At 40.9% G+C, this 16,298-nt stretch overlaps 3 protein-coding genes across 3 annotated transcripts; all 3 read right to left on the reverse strand.

Annotated features, from left to right (window-relative positions):
- Positions 1-3,960, reverse strand: LOC143323307 (extracellular calcium-sensing receptor-like). Its single transcript, XM_076735111.1, has 6 exons — positions 3,857-3,960; positions 3,478-3,775; positions 2,514-3,308; positions 2,204-2,431; positions 1,920-2,043; positions 1-914 (listed from the first exon to the last, which is right to left on the reverse strand). Exons 1-6 carry the CDS (start codon positions 3,943-3,945, stop codon positions 1-3), a joined length of 2,448 nt encoding a protein of 815 aa, XP_076591226.1. The 5' UTR covers positions 3,946-3,960.
- A 1,836-nt stretch (positions 3,961-5,796) lies between these two features.
- Positions 5,797-9,824, reverse strand: LOC143323296 (extracellular calcium-sensing receptor-like). The gene is made up of 6 exons (XM_076735096.1): positions 9,631-9,824; positions 9,124-9,421; positions 8,158-8,952; positions 7,780-8,007; positions 7,487-7,610; positions 5,797-6,710 (listed from the first exon to the last, which is right to left on the reverse strand). The coding sequence occupies exons 1-6, from the start codon at positions 9,717-9,719 to the stop codon at positions 5,797-5,799; spliced, it is 2,448 nt and encodes an 815-aa protein (XP_076591211.1). The 5' UTR covers positions 9,720-9,824.
- A 2,442-nt stretch (positions 9,825-12,266) lies between these two features.
- On the reverse strand, positions 12,267-15,814 carry LOC143323261 (extracellular calcium-sensing receptor-like). Its single transcript, XM_076735039.1, has 6 exons — positions 15,574-15,814; positions 15,056-15,353; positions 14,072-14,866; positions 13,756-13,983; positions 13,438-13,561; positions 12,267-13,257 (listed from the first exon to the last, which is right to left on the reverse strand). The coding sequence occupies exons 1-6, from the start codon at positions 15,804-15,806 to the stop codon at positions 12,344-12,346; spliced, it is 2,592 nt and encodes an 863-aa protein (XP_076591154.1). The 5' UTR covers positions 15,807-15,814; the 3' UTR covers positions 12,267-12,343.
- Positions 15,815-16,298: the final 484 nt, after the last annotated feature.

Here is a 16,298-nt window from a genome sequence, read left to right on the forward strand (position 1 = left end):
TCAGAATGATTTTGGTGGTCCCTTCCCCATCATATTCTTCTTTGTATTCTTCTCTGGTTTCAGTAAGATAATATAACATTTTGGAATAAAAATACAGATCAGTAGTCCAAAACTTGAAGCCAGAATAGCAAATATCTCCACAGCAACACTGAACTTCCCAGGAGAGCTGACATATGCTGGGATAAAAGTGATCCATACTGCGCAGAATATCAGCATGCTGAAGGTGATGAATTTGGCTTCATTGAAATTGTCGGGCAGTTTCCGAGCCAGAAAGGCAAGAATAAAACATAACATGGCCAGAAGTCCTATGTACCCAAGTACAGCCCAAAAGCCTACAGCTGAGCCCAGAGCACACTCTAAGATGATTTTGTCGTTAAACGTCTTAAAATTCTTAAATGGAAAAGGGGGAGAAATTGTTAACCAGAGGATACATATGACAACTTGTACAAGAGTGAAACCCAGAACACTGAGTTTCTGCTGAGCAGGCCCAAACCATTGCATCACATTACTACCTGGAAGTGTGGCCCTGAAGGCCATTAACACCACTATTGTTTTCCCCAGAACACAAGAGATGCAGAGGACAAAGGTGATGCCGAACGCTGTGTGTCGCAGCATGCAGGACCACTCAGAGGGCCGGCCGATGAAGGTCAGAGAACACAGGAAACACAGAGTCAAGGAGAAGAGCAGCAGGAAGCTCAGCTCAGAGTTGTTGGCCCTGACAATAGGAGTCTGCCTGTATCTGAAGAAAATGAACGCCACAACAGCACTCAGGCATGTTCCAAGTAGAGAGGCTGCAGTGAGCAGAGCTCCCATAATCTCTTCATATGATAGAAACTCGGCCTCCTTCTTTACACAGGCATCTCTTCTCTCATTTGACCAGAACTCAGGGTGGCATCGGACACATGTGATAGAATCTGAAATATAGTTAGAGCAGGTGTTAAACTTGCTTACTACATTTTAAACAGATAACAGACAGGATTGTAAACAGAAAATAACCTGTAGCTAAGTGTTAGGAAAACAGTGTAGATGGTCATGGACTTCTGGAACATCTGTTATGTTTCTAGGTGCCACAATCACTAGCGACCTGGAATGAGAGAAAACTCAAACTTGATGGCATGAGATGTGACTCCTCTTCTTAAAAATTTGCACCATGTTCTACACAGCCACCACTCAAAATGTCACCACCTCCTCCATCACTGTGTGGTACTCCAACCCTCTGCCCATACCAGACTCAGACTGGAACATATCAAGCAAACACCTAGATGGCTCACAGTTCAGGAACAACTGCCCGCACACTGTTCTGTATGATGGCGCAGTGAGACAGCAGGCTTATAACATAGCGGGAAACCAATCACACCTGGTTCACTGCCTGTTCAGAACGCTTCCATCTGGCTGCAGATTCACTCCACCTGCACCAGGGCCACACACACCTGAACAGCTTTTTTCCCAAAAGCTATCACTCCCCTCAACAACCCATCCAAACTCCCTCCCTCATCCTCATCATAGCCAATGCCCTCCACTCTCTCCACTCCCACACACAGACCCCCCCCCCCCCCCCCCCCCCCCCACACACACACACACACACACATTTGTGACAGCTCAAACCCCGACTGTAGGCCATTTAATATATGCAATAATTGACAGCTCTGTGCAATATGGTCAAACATATAATGCAGCATTCATGTATTTACTGTGTTATCCCTCACTTACATACAAATGCAAAACCTTTAACTATGATGTAACATATTTTATTATTATCTACACTATCTAATCTTTGCTCTTCACTCTCTTTAACTTTTTGACTTTTAATATTTAATGTTGTTCACTTGTTCACTGCACTGTGTCACCAAGTAAAATATACAGTATACCTGCATCGCCCCCATATTTTTTAAATGAAGATGCATATAATATAACTACACCTGTAATGTTGCTTATTTCTCCCTCTGCACATCTTAAACAGTCATAGCAGCAGACAGGCTTTCCTTTCTGCAGAGCCTTGTGAGTTCCTGGTGGACATTTCTCACTGCAAACTGACAAAGGCACCTGCAAGAACAAAACAACTATGAGAAATGGGTCTTGATTAATTCTGATGGATCGAAACTAAACAGTATGGTTCCACAATAAGAAAAACTCATAGTTTATATCATTATAACAATTCAAATATTCTTCCATGAACAATTAAAGAGATCACATGGTAACTGACCTGCTGTGAGTTCTGTGCCCAGATTATAGTCTTGTTGTGTACATTCAGCTGTTTGTCTGCAGGTAAAGATGCATCATAAAGACCAACTGGGACAAAGTCCACAATGCCATTTTCTGTTGGCTGCCAGTTTATAATTTCATACTTTGCTGGTGGATCTCCATTCTCATTAAAATAAACCTCATCTCCTTCCTTTGTTTTGAACCAAATATTTTTTATGTGCCGTAAAATCTAGGAAGACATGCAGAAAGACTACAACAATTCATATTCTTTTTAACGTAATTTAATATAAAAACCAAGGTATTCAACTCACCAGAAATGAATCTAGCTGCTCCTTGTTGTTACATGTTTTGTTACAGCCTAGAATACTATGAAGTGCGTGGGCCACAGCATACACTCCTTTGTAGATATTGTTAAAGATAGGCATGAGTGACATATCAGTGAAGCTGCTTTGTACTCCAGTCAGATCTTCATGTCCAGTACATTCACTCTGATTCCCTGCGAATGACTCTGACTGCTTGAACTTGCAGCTAAATAATGTCTTCCAGAACTCTGTAAAAATTTCATCACTAGATGAATTGAGCAGCTTCACATCCAACATGAACTCTCTCATGCCACTGACATGTGCTCTGGGGATGGACAGGCCGATGGCACCATCCAGAATATGATGTCTGTCCATTGCTGCAGTATGGGAATCAGAGATCCAGGCCTCAGTGCCTACCCACTGGTACCCAGTCAAGTTATGGAGAGACAAGTCATGTATCATTACATACAACTCAGTTGGTGAGAGGAAAGTGACGATGACCTTTGTAGTGGAAGCTTTGATAATGTCAACAATCTTTTGTATTTTATCTGGTGGATCTGCTCTAAAGAAAGATACAGAGTATTCCAGACAGATGCCCAACTGCTGGGCGGTTTCTGTAAATGTGGCCATGCCATTATTGCCGTAATCATCATTTGTTCTAATAGCTCCAACCCAAGTCCACCCAAAGTGCTTGACCAACTGGGCCAGGGCTCTGCTCTGGTAGTAGTCACTGGGTATTGTTCTGAGGAAGGATGGATACTTGGTTTTATCACTGAGACAAGCACAAGTAGCAAAATGGCTGATCTACAAAAAATGAAAAAAATAAAATCACATCCTGATTTAAAGATGTAAAATATATCACATTTACACAGAGCATTACAATTATTTTCACCATTTTTCTATAACCGGCTGCAACAATTACACACTAATATGTTTTCACACATTTAAATTCATTATTACCAATCTTACCCACCAGTGGGATATTAAAGGGTCCAATGACAGTCGCTATAGCCTTGGAAGGAGAGGAAGAGCTCTGTCCCATAATGGCCTGTACTTGGGCAGGTCTGGTACATGCTGCCACAGAGTGTGATGATACAGCATCGTTACCATTAGCCAATGCCAGTGCCACCCTCACTCCTCTGGAAATGGAGCCACATACATCGTAGATCTTGTAACCCAGAGAGATGCCAGGCAGTAGGTCTGTGCTGTTATTAATCTCATCTATGGCAAAAAGCATAGCCTGGGCAAACTGGAACCCTCTGAAATTCAAACTTGATGCGGACATTTATGAATATTTCAAATGACAAAATTATATATTTTAAATCTAAAAATATTTCTACCGTGTAACCTACCGGATGCACTGCAGTGGCAGTGGTTTGTCCACGTAGGTGTCCAGTCTGTCTTCAAAGCTGTTGTGGAAATTGAAAACTCCCCCCAGCATAATATCCCCATCCTTAGATAGCTGGGGGCTCTCATGATCTCCTCTCCTCCTGCACACCAGCTCCTCAGACTGAGAAAAAGATGCCACCAACAACAGCTGTAAGAGTGCCCAACCCTTCTCTGGCCACCTCTGTGTGGACGTCATAACATCTAGGAGAGCAAAACCACTGGGTGGCATCACATGTAGCTCAATGTAAATCAGAAGTTTGCACTGATATTTATACATTTTGGAGCAGTGATTTTTTTATATCTGTGGACTTACACAACTGGGTGAGAGGAAGGAGGCGCCTAAACAGTAGCATAATTTTGGGCTTTAGTAATATCTTAATTTTTTATGTTGTCAACTCAGAATATTCAGTTGGACTGTGAAAGAGGTTTCTGAGGTCTGTGTTTATCAGACATGGTTGTAAGATATTGAAAGCTGCACGAAAACCCACAAAAATGTATTATTTACCATACTATTGCTGTTTGGGGTGCTCATAAATAAGAACAGTTAAACCAATGTGAACACATGTATAATGAATTGAGCAAACAAAAAGACTGGTGTGTGTGAGCCAACAAAATGTAGAAACTTGTGGAGCTCACTGAGATTCTCTGAAAGATTATCTGTTGCATTCAAATATCATTTGTATGGTTTCAAATAAATGATATTATATATGATAAATGAGTGACAGAAGAAAAATTTTTTGTTATGTTAAAGAGTTTATGATTTCCTGATACACTGAATCATTCACTAACACTGATACATACTGAAATGATTAAGTCTGTTATGTGTTGTGTGCAGCATTTTGTAAAGAGTGCACATTTCATGTTATGGGTTAAACTGTTCAAAAATTGAAAAAGAAAGTACAAAACATAGGACAGCAAGGAGTCCTTCGTACCCTCACACACCCCAGAACCCCATAGACGATCCAAGGGCACGCTCAAGGATTATCTTCTCTTTGTTTCATATTTTTGAAGGGAACGGGTGTTGATGGTCCGCCAAAGTATGCAAATTACAACCTGTATGAGGGTGAAGGCCAAAACACTGAGTCTCTACTGGACACAGGTGATACCAAACGTTGTGTGTCAAAGCATGCAGTACTACTCAGAGGGCCGGCCGATGAAAGTCAGAGGTCACAGGAAACACAGAGTCAAGGAGAAGAGCAGCAGGAAGCTCAACTCAAAGTTGTTGGCCCTGACAATAGGACTCTGCCTGAAGAGAAAACATATCAGGGCTACAGTCATTGTGAGGCAGGCACCAAAGACAGATGGCTCCCACAGCATTCTGACCTGGTCTCCACAATCACCCAACCTAAACCAAATGAGATGGTTTGGGATGAGCTGGACTGCTGAGTGAAGGACAAGAAGCCAACAAATACTCAGCACATATGAGAACTCCTTCAAGACTGTTGAAAAGCTGTTCCACGTGACAATCTCCTGAAGCTGGCTAAGACAGTGCCAACAGTGAGTCAACCTGATATCAATGGAACAGTTGGCTTGGTTTACACTTTATTGTTTACCACATAATTCCATTTCTGTTGGTCCATAATTTTGATGTCTTCAGTATTGATCAACAGAGCACAAAGAAATATAAATTAAGAAAAAAGCATTTAATGAGAGGGTGTGCCACATTGTTTGACAGGTACTGTATATTGGTTGATTTGATTGAATGTCTCATTATATTAAATGTTGTCATCTCAATATTCTGTGTCACAGATGAAATGGTAGACAATGGAAAACAGTACAGGAGAACAATAGAAGTCTTAACTGAAGTTAAAGTACATATCTACTAAACAGTCTTTTTCACAACTTACTGTGTACAAATTATGAAGGTACTACAAAGTTCTTGCAAACATATTATTTTGAGTTTTCAGAATGATTTTGGTGGTCCCTTCCCCATCATATTCTTCTTTGTATTCTTCTCTGGTTTCAGTAAGATGATATAACATTTTGGCATAAAAATACAGATCAGTAGTCCAAAACTTGAAGCCAGAATAGCAAATATCTCCACAGCAACACTGAACTTCCCAGGAGAGCTGACATATGCTGGGATAAAAGTGATCCATACTGCGCAGAATATCAGCATGCTGAAGGTGATGAATTTGGCTTCATTGAAATTGTCGGGCAGTTTCCGAGCCAGAAAGGCAAGAAAAAAACATAACATGGCCAGAAGTCCTATGTACCCAAGTACAGCCCAAAAGCCTACAGCTGAGCCCAGAGCACACTCTAAGATGATTTTATCCTTGAATTCCTTAAAATTCTTAAATGGAAAAGGAGGTGAAATTGTTAACCAGAGGATACATATGACAACTTGTACAAGAGTGAAACCCAGAACACTGAGTTTCTGCTGAGCAGGCCCAAACCATTTCATCACATTACTACCTGGAAGTGTGGCCCTGAAGGCCATTAACACCACTATTGTTTTCCCCAGAACACAAGAGATGCAGAGGACAAAGGTGATGCCGAACGCTGTGTGTCGCAGCATGCAGGACCACTCAGAGGGCCGGCCGATGAAGGTCAGAGAACACAGGAAACACAGAGTCAAGGAGAAGAGCAGCAGGAAGCTCAGCTCAGAGTTGTTGGCCCTGACAATAGGAGTCTGCCTGTATCTGAAGAAAATGAACGCCACAACAGCAGTCATGCATGTTCCAAGTAGAGAGGCTGCAGTGAGCAGAGCTCCCATAATCTCTTCATATGATAGAAACTCGGCCTCCTTCTTTATACAGGCATCTCTTCTCTCATTTGACCAGAACTCAGGGTCACATCTCACACATGTGATGGAATCTGAAAAGTAATATTGAAGCAGGTGTTAAACTTCCCCAGTACATTTGTCTTGATTTGTGTCTATGTTGGATCTTTTCTATGATATCATAATTACCAGATAAAAAATGGACAGCCTTACAACAGCTGCAAGGAATGATTTGGACCTCACGAGTACAAGATACAGAATATTAAAAAGATGCGTTTGTCTTTATATTTTTTTGTTCTTGTTTTCTTTCTTAAGTAACAAAACCCTCTTCTCTCTCTCTCTCTCTCTCTCTCTCTCTCTCTCTCTCTCTATCTCTCTCTCTCTGTATATTTATGTATAGATACAATTATCAACTACCATGTTGCTGTGTTTTTCCAAATGTCAAATGCAATTTCAGTCACATTCAGTGCATTTATTGCAGTTGCAGAGAGAACCTCAGCAGATGAGAACAACCAATGTGTCCAGTCAGATACTATGACAAGTTGAGAAGTCTTGTAATTTGAGTGTGTTGACCCTTTAAATATCAATCTATCAACTTTAATGCTGTCGTTTTTAACACTATCAATGCAATATTAATGAGGAAAGTGTTTTTATGTATATTTTTTACATTATAATCAAACATTTCTGACCTTGGGACGCAGAGTTGCTCAACCAAATAGGCTGAATTGCTGTTGACAGTGCATACCAAATCCCCTCCCTTTTCCTACCATCTATAGCTCATGTTAGACTTCTGCCTCAGAGGTTATAAAGGAGATTCTTTAATGTATTAATTTTTTGGTTTGGTTTTGTCTTTCATAAAATGTAACTAAACCTGTAATGTTGCTTATTTCTCCCTCTGCACATCGTAAACAGTCATAGCAGCAAACAGGTTTTCCTCTCTGGAGAACCTTGCGAGTTCCTGGGGGACATTTCTCACTGCAAACTGACAAAGGCACCTGCAAAACAAATAATGACAAAAAAAAAGGTGTTTTCTTTGTAAGCATTTGTTATTCATGTGGATGCAGCAAAACAAAATTACCCAGTGGCAATAACTACTGACTTACATCATTACATCCATCCAAATAGACTTTCTTCAATAATTAAAGAGATCACATGGTAACTGACCTGCTGTGACTTCTGTGCCCAAATCAAAGACTTGTTTTGCACATTCAGCTGTTTGTCTGCAGGTAAAGATGCATCATAAAGACCAACTGGGACAAAGTCCACAATACCATTTTCTGTCGGCTGCCAGTTTATAATTTCATACTTTGCTGCTGGGTCTCCATTCTCATTAAAGTAAACCTCATCTCCTTCCTTTGTTGTGAACTGAATCTTTCGTATGTGCTGTAAAATCTAAGAAGATATGCAACAATTGAGATCATTATTTGACAAACATTTGTTGCTCTATTGTCTCAACAGCATGACAGACAGAGTGCAGCTATTTATTTTTCAAAATTTAAACCATTTTCTGTGTTTATTTGAGATTTTTGGTGCTGAACTCACCAGAAATGAATCCAGCTGCCCCTTGTTGTTACATGTTTTATTACAGCTGAGAATACTATGAAGTGCATGGGCCACAGCATACACTCCTTTGTAGACGTTGTTAAAGATAGGCATGAGTGACATATCAGTGAAGCTGTTTTGTACTCCAGTCAGATCTTCATGTCCAGTACATTCTCTCTGATTCCCTGCTGGTGACTCTGACTGCTTGAACTTACAGTTGAATAATGTCTCCCAAAACTCTGTAAACAATTTGTTCCCCGATGAATTGAGCGGCTTCACATCCAACATGAACTCCCCCATGCCACTAACATGTGCTTTGGGGATGAACAAGCCTATGGCACCATCCAGAATATGATGTCTATCCATTGCGGCAGTATGGGAATCAAAGATCCAGCTCTCACTGCCTACCCACTGGTACCCAGTCAAGTTGTGGTGAGGCAATGCATGTATCAACACATCCATATCCATGTGGGAGAGGAAAGCAACAATCACCTTGGAAGTGGAAGCTTTAATAATGTCAACAATCTTTTGTATTTTGTCTGGTGGATCTGTTCTAAAGAAAGATACAGAGTACTCCACACAGATGCCCAACTGCTGGGCGGTTTCTATAAATGTGGCCATGCCATTATTGCCATAATCATCATTTGTCCTAATAGCTCCAACCCAAGTCCACCCAAAGTGCTTGACCAACTGGGCCAGGGCTCTGCTCTGGTAGTAGTCACTGGGTATTGTTCTGAGGAAGGATGGGTACTTGGTTTTATCACTGAGACAAGCACAGGTAGCAAAGTGGCTGATCTACAAGAAAAAAAGAAAGAAATGATATCCTGAGGTACAACTTAAACTATACAACATTTACACAGAGCATTACAATTATTTTGACTCTTTTGTCTATGACCAGTTGGAATAATTACAGTCTAACATTGTTTTTTTCACACATTTATTTTCATATTTACAAATCTTACCCACCAGTGGGATATGAAAGGGTCCCATGACAGTAGATATAGCCATGCAAGGAGAGGAAGAGGTCTCTCCCATAATGGCCTGTACTTGGGCAGGTCTGGAACACGGTGCCTCGGAGTATGAAGGTGCAACTTCGTTACCATTAGCCAAAGCCAGTGCAACCCTCACTCCTCTGGAAATGGAGCCACAGACATCATAGATCTTGTAACCCAGAGAGATGCCAGGCAGTAGGTCTGTGCTGTTATTAATCTCCTCTATGGCAAAAAGCATAGCCTGGGCAAACTGGAACTCTCTGAAATTCAAACTTGATGCAGACAGTTATAAATAGTTGGAACGCAAATAATTTGTCTTTGAAGTAGAAAAAAAGCAAATGAAAGCATTTGATGGTATTAATACACATAACAAGGGAAATGTTTTATCCTCCCCTTGATTTCCTTTTTTCACCTCTTTTTATCTGCCCTTACTTCCCCTTAGATACTTTAAATGTCGATAAATTTCTCTGGTATTATTTACCTGGTGCATTGCAGTGGCAATGGTTTGTGCATGTAGGTGTCTGATCTCTCTTTCCAGCTGCTATGTAAAGAAAAGATCCCTCCCAACATAATGTCCCCATCCTTAGATAGCTGGGAGAGCTCAGGATCCCCTCTTCGCCTGCACACCAGCTCCTCAGCCTGACAGAAAGACACCACTAACAACAGCTGTAAGAGTGCCCAACCTTGTTCTGGCCACCTCTGTGTACACGTCATACTGTCTAAGAGAGCGAAACCAATGGGTGGCATCATATTCACATTAATGTAAATCAAAAGCTTGAGCTGGTATTTATACACTATGGAGCAGTACAGAAAATAGAAACAGAACAGTGATGCATTGTCAAGATAAAAGGTGGAGCAAGAGGAGGGACGTGCCCAAACACAAAAAGCAGTTTGGACCTTTATTATATTTTAAATGTATTAACAGTATGTTCTGTCAGACAGGAATATTCAATCCAGCTGTAAAAGAGGTTTCAATCTTCTACATCACTGTTTATTAATATTTATGATTGAAATTTAAACATGAAAAATATTGCAGGATCCGGCTTGCCCCCCCCCCCCCCCATCATGAAGTGCTTCAAGTCGTTCATCAAAACTTTATTCACCTCCTCCCCCCAACTCACTGGACCCACTGTAATTTGCACACAAATCAAACAGATCAATGGATAATGAGATCGCCCTTGCCCCCTCACTTCCCTTTCCCACCTGTGCCAGAGAAGCACATATGTAGAAATGCTGTTCATTCTTCTCCACTTTGGGTTGATCATTGTGTCCAATGATGACGCTGGTTGTGTTCCTGAGCACCACCTTGTGGCAGTTTGCAGTAAAAACTATGATAACTAAAGTGTTTTCTCTGTGATCAGCTCAGATCGTGTGACTTATTGGGTTAAAAGTCAGCAAGGAAAAATCTGTAATGTATAAGAACTGGTCAATGTGGCCAAACAGAAAGCTCCTCTCCTTTTTTTAATGAACATTGTTACTGTCCCTTTAAATGAGGTTGATAGGTCTGCGTGGTGAGCGGAAAAAGCTGTCACTTCTGACAGTTTTTGACACGAGAAATCAATTGTAGATTTTGTATATTGGTATTTTTACTAAAATTGATGACTCAAAAACTGCTCCAATGTTTTCAGAGTTGAGAAGCTCGATTAGCATCTGCATGGGGAGCTAGCTAGGCGGCAAGTCATGCTCACAGAACCTGCTTACCCGACAATCACACAGACCACTGTAGCCAACACAGCAGATTTCAGCAACGATGGCAGAGAAAAGCCAGGCCCACAACTGAAAGATGTTTCTATTTTTCATACCTCTGTTTCAGTGTTACATTTATTTTTGATGTATTTTACTGAACTTCTGCAGTTATTGCTCAGGTGAAAATGTTCATGACCATACCAGAATGGGCACGTTCATGCACAACAATACCATTAATCAAATAGTTTTTTGAAAAGGCTTTTGTCAGAAAATCTTGAAAATCCACATTTATCATTTCTCTTTTTCTCCCACTCTCCAAAACCATAAGCTTGGCCTAGAGCACTGCAAAATGAATCGATTTAGCGGTTTATACTGCATACTACTATAAAAACAGTGTGCAGTACTTACTGCATACTGTGTCCACTGTGGAGAGAAGGCTAATGAGGGACAGGTGAAACTAATCAGCAATCACAAAGGCGGGAAAACACACAAAGACAGGAAGTAAGGCAAAACATGACACCTGCGGAGAGTAATCTTCAACATAAAGCACAAAACAGCTAAACTGAAAGCCAAAACCATCACAGTTTCTTGACCAGAAGTTTTGTGAGGTGGGTCATGAAAAGTTCATTCAGTTCTCTTTGAAACAGCCACATTCATGACAGCCAGACATGTTCAACAAGTAGGAAGTTGAATTCACGCCTTGGGAGGAAGGAAACAAGAGAAGTCTGGGGGATTTCATGTTTAAAGTGTGTGTGTGTGTGTGTGTGTGTGTGTGTCTGTTCTTCACAAATGAAGAGCAGAGGAGGGCGGCACAGTGGCGCAGCAGGTAGTGCGCGTCTCACAGCAAGAAGGTCGCTGGTTCGATCCCCGGGTCGGGCAGTGCCTTTCTGTATGAAGTTTGCATGTTCTTCCCATGCATGCGTGGGTTCTCTCCGGGCACTCCGCTTTCCTCCCACAGACCAAAAACATGCTTATTAGGTTAATTGGTGACTCGAAATTGTCCATAGGTGTGAATGTGAGCGTGAATGGTTGTTTGTCTGTATATGTTGCCCTGCAATCGGCTGGCGACCGGTTCAAGGTGTACCCCGCCTCTCGCCCACTGACAGATGGGATAGGCTCCAGCCCCCCGCAACCCCGAAAGGGATAGGCGGGTATAGAAGATGAATGAATGAATGAAGAGCAGAGGAAACCAAACAAGTTAAGCCACGTGTGTTAAACAGTAGATTTTATTATTTGATCACAATTATGTAAATTGTGAATGTTGTGACATCTGGAGGGAATTAATTATCAGTCTCGTGCATTTGTTGTACTTCCCTTCAGGTTGATATGATTGTATCTCACATTGTACAACATTCTGTACTATCAATATGCTATATCACAAATAATGTATATCTGAAAAATATAAAATAAAGATAGAGATCTACTCGACAGTCTGGTTAAGAAATTATGACAAAAAACCTTTAGTGTCAATACAATATATATACCACCATATTATGTACTGTAAGTGTTCAGGAAGATTTTGGTTCCCCCTTCCCCATCATATTCTTCTTTGTATTCTTCTCTGGTTTCAGTAAGATAATATAACATTTTGGAATAAAAATACAGATCAATAGTCCAAAACTTGAAGCCAGAATAGCAAATATCTCCACAGCAACACTGAACTTCCCAGGAGAGCTGACATACGCTGGGATAAAAGTGATCCATACTGCGCAGAATATCAGCATGCTGAAGGTGATGAATTTGGCCTCATTGAAACTGTCGGGAAGTTTCCGAGCCAGAAAGGCAAGAAAAAAACATAACATGGCCAGAAGTCCTATGTACCCAAGTACAGCCCAGAACCCTACAGCTGAGCCCAGAGCACACTCTAAGATGATTTTATCCTGGAATTCCTTAAAATTCTTAAATGGAAAAGGGGGAGAAATTGTTAACCAGAGGATACATATGACAACTTGTACAAGAGTGAAACCAAGAACACTGAGTTTCTGCTGAGCAGGCCCAAACCATTTCATCACATTACTACCTGGGAGTGTGGCCCTGAAGGCCATTAACACTACTATTGTTTTCCCCAGAACACAAGAGATGCAGAGGACAAAGGTGATGCCGAACGCTGTGTGTCGCAGCATGCAGGACCACTCAGAGGGCCGGCCGATGAAGGTCAGAGAACACAGGAAACACAGAGTCAAGGAGAAGAGCAGCAGGAAGCTCAGCTCAGAGTTGTTGGCCCTGACAATAGGAGTCTGCCTGTATCTGAAGAAAATGAACGCCACAACAGCAGTCAAGCATGTTCCAGATAGGGAGGCTGCAGTGAGCAGAGCTCCCATAATCTCTTCATAAGATAGAAACTCGGCCTCCTTCTTTACACAGGCATCTCTTCTCTCATTTGACCAGAACTCAGGGTCACATCTCACACATGTGATGGAATCTGAAAAGTAATATTAAAAAAATAGTTGAAGCAGGTGTTAAACTTACTATTACTTATTATATTTTTAGCAGATAATAGATAGGACAGCCCCCCTATGTTTTTGAAATAAAGATTACGAATCTGCCATGAACATGACAGCTTGTAGACTTTTGTTTTGACGTGCGTCAAATATTACTACACCTGTGATGTTGCTTATTTCTCCGTTTGCGCATCTTAAACAGTCATAGCAGCAGACAGGCTTTCCTTTCTGCAGAGCCTTGTGAGTTCCTGGTGGACATTTCTCACTGCAAACTGACAAAGGCACCTGCAATAAAAGAATGACTATCAGAAGATGGGAAGGGGTTGCAAGTTTCTTTGATTAATTCTGATGCATCGAAACTAAACATTATGGTTCCACAGCAAGAATAACTCATACCTTATATCATTATAGCAATTACTATTACTATATACAACTACTACTCTTCCATGAACAATTGCAGAGATCACATGGTAACTGACCTCCTTTGAGTTCTGTGCCCAGATTATAGTCTTGTTGTGTACATTCAGCTGTTTGTCTGCAGGTAAAGATGCATCATAAAGACCAACTGGGACAAAGTCCACAATGCCATTTTCTGTTGGCTGCCAGTTTATAATTTCATACTTTGCTGGTGGGTCTCCATTCTCATTAAAGTAAACTTCATCTCCTTCCTTTGTTTTGAACCAAATATTTCTTATGTGCTGTAAAATCTAGGAAGATATGCAGAAAGACAACAACAATTCATATTCTTTTTAACATGACTTAATATAAAAACCAAGACCGCAGTGTTCAACTCACCAGAAATGGATCTAGCTGCACCTTGTTGTTACATGTTTTATTACAGCTGAGAATACTATGAAGTGCGTGGGCCACAGCATACACTCCTTTGTAGATATTGTTAAAGATAGGCATGAGTGACATATCAGTGAAGCTGTTTTGTACTCCAGTCAGATCTTCATGTCCAGTACATTCACTCTGATTTACTGCTGATGACTGTGACTGCTTAAGCTTGCAGCTAAATAATGTCTCCCAGAACTCTGTAAAAATTTCATTACTAGATGAATTGAGCGGCTTCACATCCAACATGAACTCTCTCATGCCACTGACATGTGCTCTGGTGATGGACAGGCCAATGGCACCATCCAGAATATGATGTCTATCCATAGCTGCAGTATGGGAATCAGAGATCCAGGCCTCAGTGCCTACCCACTGGTACCCAGTCAAGTTATGAAGAGACAAGTCGTTCATTATCAAATACAACTCAGTTGCGGAGAGGAAAGTGACGATCACATTGGAAGTGGAAGCTTTGATAATGTCAATGATCTTTTGCATTTTTTCTGGTGGATCTGTTCTAAAGAAAGATACAGAGTACTCCAGACAGATGCCCAGCTGCTGGGCGGTTTCTGTAAATGTGGCCATTCCATTATTGCCGTAATCATCATTTGTCCTAATAGCTCCAACCCAAGTCCACCCAAAGTGCTTGACCAACTGGGCCAGGGCTCTGCTCTGGTAGTAGTCACTGGGTATTGTTCTGAGGAAGGATGGGTACTTGGTTTTATCACTGAGACAAGCACAAGTAGCAAAGTGGCTGATCTACAAGAAAAAAGAAAAAAAAAAAAAGAAAAAAAAAGATATGACTTCCTGAGGTAAAGATGTAAAATATATAACATTTACACAGAGCATTACAATTATTTTCACCATTTTTCTATGACCAGCTGGACTCATTACAGACTAATAATATTTTATCACACATTTAAATTAATTTTTACTAATCTTACCCACCAGTGGGATATGAAAGGGTCCAATGACAGTAGCTATAGCCATGGAAGGAGAGGAAGAGGTCTCTCCCATAACTGCTTGCACCTGGGCAGGTCTGGTACATGGTGCCACAGAGTGTGAAGAAATAAGTTTGTTACCATTAGCCAATGCCAGTGCCACCCTCACTCCTCTGGAAATGGAGCCACAGACATCATAGATCTTGTAACCCAGAGAGATGCCAGGCAGTAGGTCTGTGCTGTTATTAATCTCCTCAATGGCAAAAAGCATAGCCTGGGCAAACTGGAACCCTCTGAAATTCAAACTTGATGCAGACATTTATGAATATTTCAAATTATAAAACAAAATTTTCTTCAAGGAGAAACAAAAGCACAATAAAAAAAAATGTGTTAATACACACAACAATGAATATTTTATAGTTTTCTTTTGTTCAATTTGATAACTATTTTCGCACCACTTTTGTGTCAATATTTACTTTGTCTTTGATATTTTAAATCTAAAAATATTTCGACAGTATAACCTACTTGGTGCATTGCAGTGGCAGTGGTTTGTCCATGTAGGTGTCCCGTCTGTCTTTGAAAGTGCTGTGGAAATTGAAAACTCCCCCCAACATAATATCTCCATCCTTAGATAACTGGGGGCTCTCATGATCTCCTCTCCTCCTGCACACCAGCTCCTCAGACTGAGAAAAAGATGCCACCAACAACAGCTGTAAGAGTGCCCAACCCTTCTCTGGCCAACTCTGTGTGGACATCATAACGTCTAAAAGAGCGAAACCACTGGGTGGCATCACATGTACCTCAATGTAAATCAGAAGCTTGCACTGATATTTATACATTTTGGAGCAGTATTTTTTTTAATATATTTATATCTGTGCACTTACACAGTGGAGAGAGAGGAAGGAGGCGCAGTAGCATAATTTTGGGCTTTAGTCATATCTTAATGTTTTATGCTGTCAACTCAGAATATTCAGTTGGACTGTGTAAGAGGTTTCTGAGGTCTGTGTTCATCAGACATGGTTGTAAGATATTGAAAGCTGCACGAAAACCCACAAAAATGCATTTTTTATCATGGTATTGCTGTTTGGGGCGCTCATAAGTAATGAGGAACAGTCCGACCAATGTGAACACATGTATAAGGCTCCCAAGATGGCGTTGTGTTCGGTGGCAGCCTGTTGCAGTAACTCGGTCGTTTTTGTTCATTTTTCTTCTTTTAGTGTGTTTTTTCTGTTTTTTTAATTTCTATTTCT

The sequence above is a fragment of the Chaetodon auriga genome, chromosome 7 (assembly GCF_051107435.1).
Source record: "Chaetodon auriga isolate fChaAug3 chromosome 7, fChaAug3.hap1, whole genome shotgun sequence".
Lineage (NCBI taxonomy): Eukaryota > Metazoa > Chordata > Actinopteri > Chaetodontiformes > Chaetodontidae > Chaetodon > Chaetodon auriga.

Coding starts and splice junctions, on each gene's coding strand:
- LOC143323307 (XM_076735111.1), bottom strand. CDS start 3,945: ATGCTGGGGGGAGTTTTCAATTTCCACAACAGCTTTGAAGACAGACTG. Junction 3,776..3,856: donor CTGCCACTGCAGTGCATCCG/GTAGGTTACACG, acceptor GTCCGCATCAAG/TTTGAATTTCAGAGGGTTCC. Junction 2,432..2,513: donor AGCAGCTAGATTCATTTCTG/GTGAGTTGAATA, acceptor ATGTCTTCCTAG/ATTTTACGGCACATAAAAAA.
- LOC143323296 (XM_076735096.1), bottom strand. CDS start 9,719: ATGTTGGGAGGGATCTTTTCTTTACATAGCAGCTGGAAAGAGAGATCA. Junction 8,953..9,123: donor GACCCTTTCATATCCCACTG/GTGGGTAAGATT, acceptor TTTTTCTTGTAG/ATCAGCCACTTTGCTACCTG. Junction 7,611..7,779: donor GGGCACAGAAGTCACAGCAG/GTCAGTTACCAT, acceptor TTTGTTTTGCAG/GTGCCTTTGTCAGTTTGCAG.
- LOC143323261 (XM_076735039.1), bottom strand. CDS start 15,806: ATGATGTCCACACAGAGTTGGCCAGAGAAGGGTTGGGCACTCTTACAG. Junction 14,867..15,055: donor GACCCTTTCATATCCCACTG/GTGGGTAAGATT, acceptor TTTTTCTTGTAG/ATCAGCCACTTTGCTACTTG. Junction 13,258..13,437: donor AGAAATAAGCAACATCACAG/GTGTAGTAATAT, acceptor ATTACTTTTCAG/ATTCCATCACATGTGTGAGA.